General features: G+C 40.8%; 2 protein-coding genes across 4 annotated transcripts; one reads left to right on the forward strand and one right to left on the reverse strand.

Annotated features, from left to right (window-relative positions):
- Positions 1–433: 433 nt before the first annotated feature.
- LOC116042739 (CCN family member 1-like) lies at positions 434–6,684 on the forward strand. Its single transcript, XM_031289073.2, has 6 exons — positions 434–670; positions 1,475–1,688; positions 2,562–2,809; positions 3,422–3,545; positions 3,966–4,147; positions 5,115–6,684. Exons 1-6 carry the CDS (start codon positions 620–622, stop codon positions 5,418–5,420), a joined length of 1,125 nt encoding a protein of 374 aa, XP_031144933.1. The 5' UTR covers positions 434–619; the 3' UTR covers positions 5,421–6,684.
- LOC116042738 (ATP-dependent RNA helicase DDX39A) lies at positions 6,574–12,325 on the reverse strand. Of its 3 annotated transcripts, none has more exons than XM_031289072.2 (10): positions 12,087–12,325; positions 10,923–11,132; positions 10,613–10,740; positions 9,961–10,237; positions 9,380–9,498; positions 8,387–8,518; positions 8,025–8,134; positions 7,648–7,792; positions 7,143–7,290; positions 6,574–6,825 (listed from the first exon to the last, which is right to left on the reverse strand). In XM_031289072.2, exons 2-10 carry the CDS (start codon positions 11,128–11,130, stop codon positions 6,809–6,811), a joined length of 1,284 nt encoding a protein of 427 aa, XP_031144932.1. In that variant the 5' UTR covers positions 11,131–11,132; positions 12,087–12,325; the 3' UTR covers positions 6,574–6,808. The 3 variants fall into 3 exon arrangements, with proteins under 3 accessions (XP_031144932.1, XP_031144931.1, XP_035856656.1); XM_031289071.1 differs by having other exon boundaries at positions 10,923–11,130; positions 12,084–12,221; XM_036000763.1 differs by having other exon boundaries at positions 10,923–11,130; positions 12,155–12,175.
- Between the last annotated feature and the right edge of the window lie 2,160 nt (positions 12,326–14,485).

A 14,485-nucleotide genomic window follows, 5' to 3' on the forward strand; every position in this document is an offset into this window, starting at 1 on the left:
TATTATCTTACTATTTGCTTAATACACTCCACTATAATTTTCTGTTCTGGCAGCTACATTGGTCTGGAAAAACAGAGGGAATTCCTGCCCCCTTCTTCCCCCCCCCCCCCCCTTCCCAAAGGTGGAGGTCTTATTAATGTTACCATGCTGTCTTGCCCAGCTGAATATATTTACTTAGGGTTAGGAAAGTGGTGGCCACAAAAGCAGGAATGTGCCTGAGTGTGACTTGAAAGAGGCTGTTACATTTTAATTTTTAACCCATAAAATAAATACAGAGTGGCCCTGCGATTTTTATGAATGGCTGCATTCATTCCAAAACACGCCCACCAATCAGTAAACTATCCTCGCGGTGGAGCCACGCCCGTTTGGAATGTCTGGCTGCTGCCTGCGCGTTGATTGGTTAGAAGTATGGAGAAGGGCGGGGTCTCTCAGAGGCTCACCAGCGGGTATAAATCCGATTTTAGACACTTATCCTGGTAGAAAAACTAGGACTACGGTCCAAAAAAAGACTGAAACTCAGTGTGTAACTAATTACGACTAGCAACCGTTCAGTGGATTTTAGCTTGAGGATATATTTTATCTTTATTTGTATTTTTCTTAAACTTGTCATAGGCTAATCATGGCATTTCTGCTCTATTTGACTCTACTGACAACAGCCGTCATCACACAGGTAAGACGTTTCCCGACAGAGAAAGCCAAAATCTGTTCACACACAGTATCTTTAAAGAAGATTAGTTTAATATATAATCTGGTATGGATAATGTAGACTCGTAGGCCTATAAATGTGACTGAACTTTGATCTCTGAGTATGAAAAGCATAAACATGGTGTAAACAAATATATTTTTAGAAAAGCTTTCACTTGTTTCATCTTCAACATCAGATTAACTGCGATTACTGATGTAGGCCTATATGTTCTGTCAGCCAAAAAGTGGACACAATAAAACGTTTGGTGAATGGAGTTTAGGTGGGGTTGTGTCTCCTTTTTCCAAAGCACAGTGACACGTTGATTCCCACGAACTTAAACAAGTTGGCTCAAGTGCTAAGCAATGACTCAAACCAGAGTCAGCAGGGGAATGGGTACAAACTCTGAGCTGTCTAGAGACTTAGGGCTGACTGGCCAGCAATGGCTTGACTTACTGTACAGGCGTAGCCTACTGCAGTGCATTGTCTGTAAAATAATTCAAAATCAGTCACAAACCCTGGGGAGCCTAGGAGATGATACAGAATCAAAAATTAATGTTGGGAGAAAAGCTGGGAATAGTGCATTGTGGCACTCTAAATTTGTCAAGAAGGCGAGAAACCTTTCCAGAAGCTGCACTGTAGATCTCTGATGCTGTTTGAACAAGACTCTGCATGGAGTTCTTTTTTTCTTTCTTTTCTTAGCTGTAGAAAAAAAATGTTGCATGACTCAGATCATTTGTGTCTTGTCTGACGATGTGATCTCCCTCTCTGCTCTTTCCCTCATCCCTCCAGGTGACTGCTAGCTGCCCAGCAGTGTGTGAGTGCCCTGACGAGCCCCTGGTTTGCCCTCCAGGAGTTAGCACTGTGCCAGATGGATGTGGGTGCTGCAAGGTGTGTGCTGCACAGCTTAACCAGGACTGCAGCCCCACGAGGCCCTGCGACCACCACAAAGGGCTGGAGTGTAATTATGGCAACGATGTGACCATGGCCTGGGGCATCTGTCGAGGTGAGGGAGGAAAGGGGACAATGTATGATGGAAGGGAAGAAATTTCTCTTAAAAAAAGGTGCAAGTTCTACAGATATTTGCACTGCTCACTCAATGGATGACATAGTATCAACATTCATTGAAAAATAATCCTAAATTTAAAATTAATATGGTAAATGTGATGTGCTATCAAAGCCAAAAGGTCATGATACCTGTGCAACAATGTACCAGAGGTGTCAAGGAAATGGATGTTTATTGGCCATCCTTTCCATAAAAAAAGTCTGTGATTAAGTCCGTGATTAAGCAACATGTAACCTTGCACATCCGGGAACAAGACAGGGGGTATTTTAATGAGTAGTAGATGTTTTATGGCAGTGACAGGGGGTTTCAGAGATAAAAATACACTTTCCATCTGCACCATGCTGGAGCTGCCCCACAAACTATGAATAGCTGGTTCTTCCACGCTTTGGAGACAAGGAGTCTGACACTTCCTGTCTACTTATTTCCACTGACCTTTCAATCTTAGTGGTCCTCTGTGTGATTTTGTGTACTGTTGCCATGTGAAGTCATTGTATGTGTGTGTGGTGTGGTTTTGGTCAAGTCAGGAGAAACTTTGCTCAACAGCTGTTGAAATAAAAGCACGTGGTGAATTCTCATACTCGCTGTATCCGGAAGCTCAATCATTGGTCCCTTTTAAACTTTAAAGGGACCAATGATTGAGCTTTTAAGTGTAAAGGATGTCCTGTAGAAATAGAGATGCATCTCTGAGATACCTAACCCATGGACTGTGCCAGGATTACCCCTGTCGCCTTTTGCTTTATGCATAACAGCCAGTTCTGCAATTTGTGAGTAGTTAAATGTTTTGTTCCAGCTGAGTAAAATGTGTCTTTCCAGCAAAATCAGAGGGACGCACATGCGAGTACAACGGCAGAATCTACCAGAATGGCGAGAGCTTCCGTGCCGGCTGTAAACACCAGTGTACCTGCATCGATGGCGCCGTTGGCTGCGCTCCTCTCTGCACCAACAAGCTGCCACCGGCCTCTCCATCCTGCCCCGACCCACGGCTGGTCAGGATACCTGGGCAGTGCTGCTTCAGTGTGGACTGCCATAAGGGTACCTGGCGGCTGCCACCTAAGCATCAGGTTTGTTTTTTTCATGTAATGACAAAGATGTCCCACAACAAAAAAAATACACAAATTGGAAACATGTTTTATATAATTTGTTGAACAATACCAAAAAGTTGAGGTGCCATTCATTACCTGCCACTGTGGCATTCTCTTGATGTAGAAAACAAAGGTGATTGCGATGAAAGAGTGATTTCGACAAAACCAAAATCACAAAACAATCAAATATATATTTTCTTTTTTTATCAAACAGCAGTAGAACAATTAAAAATATCTTTTATTTATTTTAAGAAAAATCCCTATTACAATTTCCTAATGGCCAATAATATTGTGACCTACACTGCAAGACTAAATATTGTAGGTTCATTATCACATAAGACAAAGAAAAGCATCAAATCATCACAATTGAGAAGCTGGATCCAGAGAATATTTGGAATTTACTCAATAAACAAAAGATTCATGCAGGTAGAGAGGAGTAAAGTGTCTTTGCTCTGACCGATTGCCCTGAAGTAATCCCTTGTTAATCAGTGTGCCATGGTGATGACACTGTAAAAAACATAAAAGATAGACACGACTGTGGCACAGATAAATCCCCAGCACTGTCTCATCTTATCTTATCTCTCATTGCAGGTGCCTCCACCACAACAACACCTGCCCAGACGTCAGCACCAGCCTGAAAATGAGCTGGCCAACGAGCTCGCCGACGCCAAGTCCAGCGGCTGGGAGAGTGAACATGGCTACAAACACCTGCCTGGTGAGAGAAAAACATTTAGTGTTTATCATCACTGCTTGACTCACATTTTCCTTTTCGTTTTAAATTGAGGGCTGAATATCACTGAATTTGCTGATTTAATCAATAAAACAGTCAATCAAAATACTAATACATAAATTATAAACCCATTCAATAGTAGTTGAGATGTTTCAGTCTGGACCAGAGTAGTAGACCAACCAACCAACAGACCGGCATTGCCATCCATAGAACCACACTGCTAACTAAAGGAAAATCTGAAAAAATAAACATAATATTGTGAAGCGGAAAATGTACTTTCTTTGCTAATCGTCTTGTGACCCCTCGATGGGGTCCAGACCCCCAGGTTGGGAACCGCTGGCCTAATTGATGTGTATGATCTTTCCTTTCTCTCCCTGCCTTCCACCCTCCTCTGTGGCTCCTTAGTGTGGAACCATCTGAAGGAGAAGAAGTGTCCAGTCCAGACCACTGAATGGTCCCAGTGCTCCCGCAGCTGTGGGATGGGAGTTTCTTCTCGCATCACCAACAAGAACCCTCAGTGCAAACTAGAGAGAGAGACGAGGATCTGTACCGTACGGCCATGCCACGGCCTAACGGTCCCAGCCAAGGTGAGGTAGACTGAACTTCACTTTAACCGAAGGAGAGACAGACAGAGAGCATAGGTCGAATATTCACCTTACTGCCGAGATAACTTCATATCACAGCATCTTATCTTTAACAGTGAAACCTAAACGCCTCGTGATAACACGAATCAATAAGGTATTATTTCACCTCTTATCTATCAGTGTCAGACTACACAGGGGGAAACAATACCTGCTCATTTTTGCTTTGCTTCCTTGTTTTCATCTTTAAACTAAAGAGCAGATAATTAAAAGTTAGACATTCTGGCACTGAGTGAATATGCTCTTAGTGCGAAAGCCACCTTCATCCCGAGTTCAAGAACAGAGATTATTTTAGCGGTACTTTCGGGAAGCTCTGCATCCAGTGGGAACTGGGCAGTACTGATTTACTCAGCGGTGTTTTGGTGGTAAGCAGGCGCCTTTTTAAATATAGTCCCCCACCCCCCGGCATTCCTGCCAAGCAACTGTCCATAGCTAGGCCCCGTCTGTGTACTCAGAGTCCAGGGAAGTGGTGTGTCTATATTAATCCCCCATGTTGGACACACACTAAGATCTTTTCGCTGCTCTACTGAGTGAAAAGCTCTGGGAGCCAAGAACGGTCATAGGTGTCAGTGTGTTTAACAGACAAGGAAACTCAAATTTTAAATAAATGTTTAATCTTAAAATTAATCACTTAAAATAATCCCTCTCTCAAACCCTGTTTTGGCAGAATAAGTTGAAGTCTAGCCCTCTTAATGTGAAACTAATGAGTTTGAGTGCAAAGCTGCGTAAATCTGCTGTTATGTAAAAGGCCAGGGCAGATAAAAGTCAAAGCTTAATAGATTTTTTTTTTTTTTTTTTTATAATGAAAATCTTCATGTGACTTGTTTTGGTGAATTTTGCTAATAAAGCCAAATTAAGAACAAAACTCATAATTGATGGTGCTCATCGTTTTACTTTTCTCATCCAACCACAGAGAGGGAAGAAGTGCTCCCCGACCCAGAAAGCCCCGGAGCCTATCCGCCTGTCCTACGGAGAATGTGTCAGTGTCCGCCTCTACCGGCCCAACTACTGCGGTGTGTGTGCGGACGGACAGTGCTGCTCGCCACGCCGCACACGCACTGTACCCGTGAGCTTTGTCTGCCCAGACGGCGAGCGTTTCCAGAGGTCGGCCATGTTCATCCAGTCGTGTAAATGCAGCGATGACTGCGGCCACCTTAACGAAGTGGCCCTCCCTCCACAGCAGTGGATGTACGGAGATACACACCAGTTCATAGACTAGTACTGAGGAGAATTTTTATTTTATTTTAATATGATGAGGTCAACTGTGTTGACGCTTCAAGACTAGGGGCCATTTTTCTCATCTGGCTCCAAATGAGGGAAGACCACAGGCACCTGACTGTCAAACAGCAGGGAAGAAGGGCCACCTCTGTTTGATTCATCATAAAGGCAACCCTATTTGTGATATTATTGTGTGACAGGAGTGGATTGTACACTTGCACGCTTCTAATCAAACAGACGTGGGACTGAAATTAGAGCCCTGAAGCAACCCTGGACTTTTTCCACTCTAGACTGACTGCTGGTTCGAGTGTGGAGGATTTTTTTTTGACGCCCTCGGACCAGCCTAAGAGGGGAAACACTACAATAGCAACACAGCACTTTGTTTAGCACAGATACTTAGGAACTATGACAGCAGTGCTTAAGGATCACCTCACCTGCAACAACAGCCTCAAATACTGTGATTTTGGATGACTCCTTATCCCACAATGCACTGTAGCTACTTTTTTGCAGCTTTATCTAGAAAGATGTGGACTTTATTAAAAATATAGAAAATCAGCACAGCATGTTATGTACATAAGCACAAACTTTTTTTTTGGCATGCTGACATGAATTTATTCCATTATGACACTGTTATAATGATAAGGAACGCTATCTGGAACTGACACAAGCGTTAAGCTAGGACTGGACCAATTTCTTGTTTGTGCATTAAATGCAGCTTAGAGAAATGTCTTACACAAACCTGTATTTGAGAATTTTTGGATCACACTGTATTCTGTAAATATAATTTCTTTATTTGGATCCATGTTTGTATTGTCACATTAATATACTTCCATGGATTAAGACACTAGTGTTGCTGTCACACGTTTTTGTTGGTCCACCCATGAGATAAAACTAGCTGCTGAGCTCAAGGTTCATGCAAGGTTTTATTTTAACTCAACTTGTAGTTTTAAACTTGGCAGCCAGTTCAAAGTAGCCAAATGTTTGGGAAAACAGTGGCTATGTATTCAAACTATGATATAGCACCCTCTGCTTGCGAGGATAATTAACTACAACAGTTTGTATTTTATGATACTGTTGTAGTGTAACTGTTTATTGTCTATATACATCTGAAAAACATAAATGTTTAAAAACGTGCAAAATTAAACACCATTAAATAAAGTATAAAAAGTTTATTCCTTCAACCAAAACATCCATGTTTCAACAAGGAAAACACTAAAAGAAGCACCCTGCAAAGACATAAAATTAAAATAAAAGTGTTTATCATTATGAATTTGCTGAACTTATGGAAGGGGGAATTTAAAATAAATGCTGAGGTGTTTTTTCTTCCTCCACCAAAATACAGCAACACCAAGGGTCACACACGATCTTCACTGGAAAGACATTTCAGGCTCATCTTGACTGTTCAACTGCAAAGAGAAAAATAAAAGTTTTTAAGAAGTGAGGGCCAAAAAAAAAAAAAAAAAAAAAAGGGTAATGTACATTTATACACAGGCTTACAAATAGGATAACACCTTTATTTAGCTTCAACGATTTCTCACCAGTTACCGAAGAGCAGAGCAAATAATTGTAATGCATCCACCATGTTAAAAGTGAAAAGATGATGTATAAACACAAATAGGTCCCGCAAAAAAAAAACTAGTGCACATATACACAGACTTGGCTACTGAAGGTGGCCATAATCTGGCCAAGTGGGAGACAACGTGTGAGCAACAACAGAACTTACTGTAGGAGGAGATATCGATCTCCTCTGGTAGCTCTGCTACGTTGACCTCAAAGCGGTCTTGGACGTCGTTCAGGGTCTTGGCGTCATCCTCATCAGACACAAAGGTGACGGCCAGGCCTTTGGTCCCAAACCTGCCAGCACGGGCCACCTGAGGTACAGAGAACAAGTTAGGGCTCAAAAACGGGCTCTGCTCAAAGCAAAACAAGAATGCTACCAATTTTCTATAATCAGGAAAGGGGGCTTAGAATCATGGACAAAGGTTACGTTTCTTTAATTATTTCTGACTAGTATTAATTTCTGAACATCCTAAAATTACAATTCACTGATTATAAAACATTGATTAAAACAAACTCCACAGGTTCCTGCGACTTTTTAAAGATAACACTTGTAAACAAAAGGAGTGATTTGGTACAAGCTACAGCCCCCCTGTATGCGATTTTTCTTTGTAAAATATACAAATTTCCAATATATAGAAAACATAAAATTATATTATAGCTGGACTGACTCTGTGAAGGTATGTGTCAGAATCCTCTGGCATGTCGTAGTTGAATACGATGTTGACTCGCTCAATGTCCATGCCTCGGCCAAACAGGTTGGTGGCAACCAGGATTCGCCGTTGAAAGTCTTTGAACTGCTGGTACCGTGATAACCTGAGGGGGCGAGGGATGAGCAAGAACAGAAATAAGTAAGATAATAATATTCCACAGTGAGACTGAGCACATGAACTCAGCATGACTTAATTGTGTAAAACTGTAACACCAAAACAAATTACAGTACAGTGATGTTAATGCGATTATTTCATGCTTAGGATAATGAAATTAGGAAAGCTACTGGTGAATTCAATGTGTGAACAAAATGACTAGAATCAAAAAAGGCACCTACCGCTCCTCCTGCGCCATGCCCCTGTGGATGGCGATGGCAGGGAAGTTCTGCTCCACCAGCAGCTGGGACAGAGCCACACAGCGATGCACTGACTTAACAAATATCACCACCTAAAAGGAACCAAAAGAAAGGGCTTGCGTATTTTTGCTGGGAATGGCAAAGACATCAACTGGATACAGACAAGCAACATAAACATCTCCGCGTAGAGGATGAGAAGCACTAACTTTAAAATTATTAGTAAAAGAACAAGGCTGCAAATGTGTTATAAGTAAGCACTATTAAGCCCTTAAATGTAAATATTACAATAAATGTGTACATAACCGATTCTGAAGAAGTATCTCCATAAATGAGTGCAGTTATACCTGGTTGAACTCTAAGACATCGAGCAGGTCGAAGAGCTTTCGGTTCTTCTCGCTGTCCTTCAACTTGCAGTAATACTGCTGTAAACCATGGAGTGTCAGCTTGGTCTCATCATCCACAAACACTTCCATGGGCTACACAATAAGAGAATAGAGTCAAATGTTAGCCTGACACAAAGTCTACAACTCCATACAATTTTCTCATCTTTCACCAAATGAACCGTGCGTAGTGGCTCACTGAACATGTTCTCCTGGAATTCAGTAGAGCCAGGAGGACCGACTGTCCTGACCAGGCCAAATCTGCCAAGGAGGATCACTTTGCCCCTCTGATATGGACACTTATGACACAGACAGCCACAAATGGGCAAAGCTAAGGAGGGACTTTGCAAAAAATAAAAACCACTGGACTACCCAAACTAACTCTTTTTGCTTTCATAAAAATAAATCCCTTCGTTTATTTTCACATATCAGCTCCCACGTTCAAATAAAATAATTTCTAAAATACCAAGTGTCTCCCAAGTATAAACTGAAAGTACTCCGTACAGCGGCAGCAGAGTCGCAGCACAGAGTAGCAGGAGTCAATAGAGTTTACAGACACGACGATAGCGGAGGATTTTGTGTAAAAACCGAAATGCAAAAGAGCCTATTTGGCAATATTTCGGATTTTAACCCAATGCTAATAGGGAACCTGATAATGTTAATGAGGCAATCTGTAAACGGTAACTCAAGCGGCTGCCTCACAACTGGAACGTGATGCAGCTGCTCCACGGTGTTCTGTGACCAAAGTTTGAGGGTCACCAAATATCTTTTCTTGCAAAATGTCCGGTGTAATTGGTAACACCGGTGCTGAACGAGTAACGATCAGATGAATTAATTACTATTCCTGTTGTAGAAAGACTAAAAGTCTATAATAATTTATTCCAAATGTTTACATATATCTGAGTGAAGCACAGTGGGTTGAATTGGAAACATTCGTAAATCTTAATGATAACTCACATCCTGCATGAACTTGCGGCAGACAGGGCGGACGTCTTTGCTTAGCGTTGCACTGAACATCATAACCTGTTTCTCATGGGGTGTCACCCTGAAAATTTCCTGAACATCACGCCTCATGTCTGTCAGAAAAAGAAAAAACAATTCTCCCAAAGTTACACTAAATGCATTTTGATTATTCTGTGTATACAAAAGAAACATTTAACCATGCTCAGTATCTCTATAAAAAAAAAAAAAAAAAAAAAAAAAAATCTGGTCTCATAATAATTTAAATAAACTAAATTACAGATTACTTCATTCACTATTAGATCACAGGGGAATTTTTCCACCCACAACCCAATTTCACATTAAATGCAAACTGACAGCTCTTGAACAACTTATTAGGTAGAATGTTCTGGAGAAAGACTGTAAAGATATGAGCAGTGGGAGAAGATGACATGGCACTACCGTAAGTAGGATATGAATTCACAGAATACTCCGAGTTAAATGTTAGCCTCCCCTGTCCCACATACTGACCAGTCCTTCACCAAAGCTACCGGTTTCTTAAAAGTCCACTATGAAACACTTCTGTTCCTCTTACTCACCAAGCTGCTCCAGCATCCTATCGCACTCGTCAAGCACAAAGTGTTTGATGTTCTTCACGTTGAGGGTCTTGTTGCGGATGAGGGCCAGGGTACGTCCTGGAGTTCCTACGACAATGTGAGGGCAGTTCTTCTTCAGGACGTCCTCGTCCTTCTTCATGGCCAGGCCGCCAAAGAACACAGACACCTTTACAGTGGGCATGTACTTGGAGAAGCGCTCGTACTCTTTGCTGATCTGGAAGGCCAACTCTCGCGTGTGGCACATTACAAGGACAGACACCTGGCATACAGGGAATGAGGACATTAGTCTTATTAACTGCTTAGTATCTCTCCAAAGTGACTGTACTCATGGTTCCATAAATGTAAGCAGCACATACTCCTATCAAGTTTGTGTTCCCAACTTTGTGTAGGGCTATGGCATATGCATTCCTTAAATCCATTTAAAATGCAGATTCAATGTTGAGTGCATATGCTTTAGGTCTGAGAACTAAGCACAGAATAGACGTCTACCAACATCTGATAGCTACAAAATGTAATCCAGAGGCAAGATTTACATAATAGAATTGTAAACACTACCTAGGTATTGTACAAATATATAGGAGGCACAATGACTTTAGTATGGAAGACGAGCAAAAAACAATGATGACTAACTCACCTGACCATCCACAGGTTCTATCTGTTGCAGCGTAGCCAATACAAACACTGCCGTCTTTCCCATACCAGACTTGGCCTGACACAGGATGTCCATGCCAAGGATAGCTTGTGGAATACACTCATGTTGGACTGAAAATAAAACAAATTATTTATGAATTAAAAGGTGAATTTGTCTAATACATCTGCTGAATAATTCATAACATAAGAAATAGGATTTTTTTTTTGTGGAGGTGTAAGACTATTATTTATATATCTGTAGCTTTAAAATAGGGATTATATACATATTGTTTTGAACTTTAAACAATCCTCACCTTCTGAGGGATGCTCAAAACCACAGTCGACAATGGCACGGAGCAGCTCTGGTTTGAGGAGAAAGTCTCTGAAGCCCGAGCTGTGAATAGATACATAGGACCCCTTCACTTCCTTCTTGTTTGCTGGGGTCCCGCTCTCGGGGGCTCCCTGGGGCTCCTCATCCTCCTCATAGTCCAAAAGTTCATTGTCAACGTCGGTCTCAGCCATCTATAAGAACAGCATGTAAATCAGCTAATCTGTCTCACAACTTTCCTAAAAATAAGATTGTGTCCTCATTAATGTGCAAGCTAATTTTTAGATGAATGTTATGAGCTGTCTTACAATTCAAATTGTTTACCTTAGATAAATAGATGTAATACTTAAAAACTATTCTAACATCTGGTAATGCCATGTTATTGTTATTACTTAACTTATGTCCGAAATTGCCTAATACTATAAGTGCATAGGAATGTGATATGGATTCTATGATAGAGAATGTGTTGATATTAGCTTGATGCTATAACGATAGTGATCCGAACCCTAATCAGCTGTCTCGTAAATTAGCAAAGTTAGCAGGAAGATAATTTGGCTAACAGGCCGCAGCCGCGATTTACATACAAGTGAATCAACGAATTATTAGGAGGAGAAAGTTAACTAATCCGTTTATACAGTCTTGAGTGACAGACATAAATGGGTCCGGTTTAATTTAATTACGGTGACTGATGATGAAATGATGCCTGACCGGTGTGACCCGGCACAAACAGCGCTAACGTTAACATTACTCGTCCTTTCATTCAACTCGGCTAGTTAGCAAGCTAGCAACAAACAATTGAACGTGACTCACGAACTACTTTTACTTTTGACCAACATTAAAGCGACGTTACCAGCTAACGTTTTTCGCAAGGTCCAAATTCTAAAACGCGGCATCGGTAAGAGTATATTGTATAGCCAGTGGGCAAATGGTCAGCAAAACTAAATACTATTTAACTAGATAGCTAACTCAAAACAAGGCTAATGTTAATGCGGCTAGCGTGTTTTAGCTAACGCAAAAGCAAATCTCAAACCCCTGACTTTAGCTACTGCTACAAAGTATTCACACCATTTCTCAATTTATTAAATACGGCTAACATTTACACACTGGCGAGCTTGTTGTGAAAAGTACGAAGGTACTGCAACATTACCTTTTTGTGATATTGTATGTCCCGCTGATGTCAAAGTGCGTGTGATACTACAGAGGATAGCAAGTATTCACAGCACAGTGAGCAGCAGACAGTGACCCCACATGTAAGGCGTGTTCAGGTACACCACGAAAAATCGTCCACTCTCAATGCGGTGTGAACCTCTTTTTATACAGTCTGTGCCATAGACTCTATGGTATGAACCGATGGCTGTAAAAAGAACGCGTTAAGATGTTTTTCCCTACAACGACATGGATCCAGCAACATTTTATTTTATACATCTTGTGATGCGGGACAAAACCTTAAGCTGTTAGGTCACTTAAACTAACAAATACAAAACTATACATAAATGAATACATTATGTTAACACCAAAATGGCAGGGCGTTTGTGTTCTCCTCAACGTAAACTGACCCATGGGCAACTATGAAGTCATTAATCCCAATTCTCCCGCTTTTTGACTGTTCAAATAGTCCGGTCCAAATTCTTTATATCACTATTACGTTATTTGCAATAACACCTGAAGGCATCTTTCACCCGACCTCAGCGCCTGTACAGAAAGAACGGCGACGTCCACTTTTCCAAGGCTGTTTATTAATCAGAATCATATAGGCTAGGTCAGAGAAAAGGATCAGAGCTGTAATATTTAATGAACAACTATTATGCCTTATTATTTCTGTAGAATTGTATGTCGTAATACGTTCATGGTGGCCGTTGTTATAATATAGTACAGACAATATTATCGTGTGATCGGATGTATTATGGATGAAAGTATTGTGCCATGACCATTTAAGCTAATAGCCTAAATTGTCAATCTGTAGGCTAAGTAGCCCATCTATATTTCCTATGCAGTATTGAGCATTTGTTATCACAAGAGCCCAAATGCCTGGTGAGCTGCAGTATCCAATTTCCCCACTTGATGGCAATAAAGTAAAGACATTTGGCCAGGTGACAGATGGCATTCCATGTAGCCTTCTTCAAAGTGTGCTCGTTTGTTGAATGGGGCCTCAATACAAAGGCTGAGAACATCCTTCAAGGCCTGCCTATGGTAAACAGCATCGGTATAGCGATCTAATCAGAACTGGATTAAATACATGCTCTCACCACATACTGTCTTTGTTTCTCCTATTGTGGGGTGTCAAGATCAAATCTTTTTTACAATTCAAAATTAGCCCAATTCTAAAAAATAACATTAAAAAGACTGGAGATGAGTATGACTTTCCAAAATGTCACATGCTGGGATAACAATACTGTTTGTGTTGAATAGACACATACACATGTTCTACAGCAATACCAATTCCTGATCTGTATTTGGAGACTTTAAATGAAAAGAGGGATCTGAAATCCATGTCCAGGCTTAAGGTCTAAGGTCTCTTAGAACACTGATGCAATACCCCTATCCCTTTGGAGTCTGACAGTCTGACAAGTATTCATCATTTTGTCCAGTTTTTAAGTTACCAGTCATTACATAGTTTGCTTAATTATTTCTCTCTATCAATCTACAATGTTTGCCCACTTTCTTTCTGCCATGCTCGGTGACCCCCCATGCTCCTCTTCTCTAACAGCATCCTGTTGTTGAATCTCAGGTTGAGAACACTTCTGGTTATTCCACTGTTAGGCCTATGGGTCGTCTGCAGCACCTCATCTCCTGCAGTCAAATCATCCCATAGCTCTTACACTACTGCAATGGAATTAGATGTGTTATTGGCAGCACTGGTGTTGAGGTTGCACTAGCAGGATTTTCTGTGATAGCTCTTTTAATTGGTCATAACATCTACATCTTATAATTTATTTATTCCCTGTTATATATTGTTCTTATTCATAGCCAGTTAATATTTAATAATAATCTATTGCACGGTTCAATCCCTGCACTGTTCACTTTGGCACTACCACTATTGCACACACTCTACCATAGCACCTTATCATGGTCATTGCATTTCTGTGAGTGATTTTTATTTTTACTCTTATTTATGTGTGATATATGTGTATATGTGTTTTTTGTGTTATGGTTGTCTAAGCTACTGGATGCCTAAAATTTCTTTCGGGATGAATAAAGTATCTATGTATCTATGTATCTATGTATCTATCTATCTATCTATCTATCTATATAGGAAGTGGCCTGCCTGGGCCAAAGATCCCAGGCAGAGAAGTGATGACAGCGGCTGTGGTGTTTTCCTGCTTTAAAGGTTGCTTTAACAAGCTTGAAAAGAACAACAATACATGTGTGATAGCATTTTTCTTTACCTCATGCATGTCATGTCTGATCTTGCTTAATATGAGTGAAGTTCTATGTTTTACACATTTAGTTCAGGAGTTGAGTGGATAACACTGGTCAATTGTTTGAGCTTAAGTCTACTCCAAATTTAGTATTAGGCGTAGGGCTGTAAACCATTAACACAAATAGAGA

The sequence above is a fragment of the Sander lucioperca genome, chromosome 4 (assembly GCF_008315115.2).
Source record: "Sander lucioperca isolate FBNREF2018 chromosome 4, SLUC_FBN_1.2, whole genome shotgun sequence".
Taxonomy (NCBI): domain Eukaryota; kingdom Metazoa; phylum Chordata; class Actinopteri; order Perciformes; family Percidae; genus Sander; species Sander lucioperca.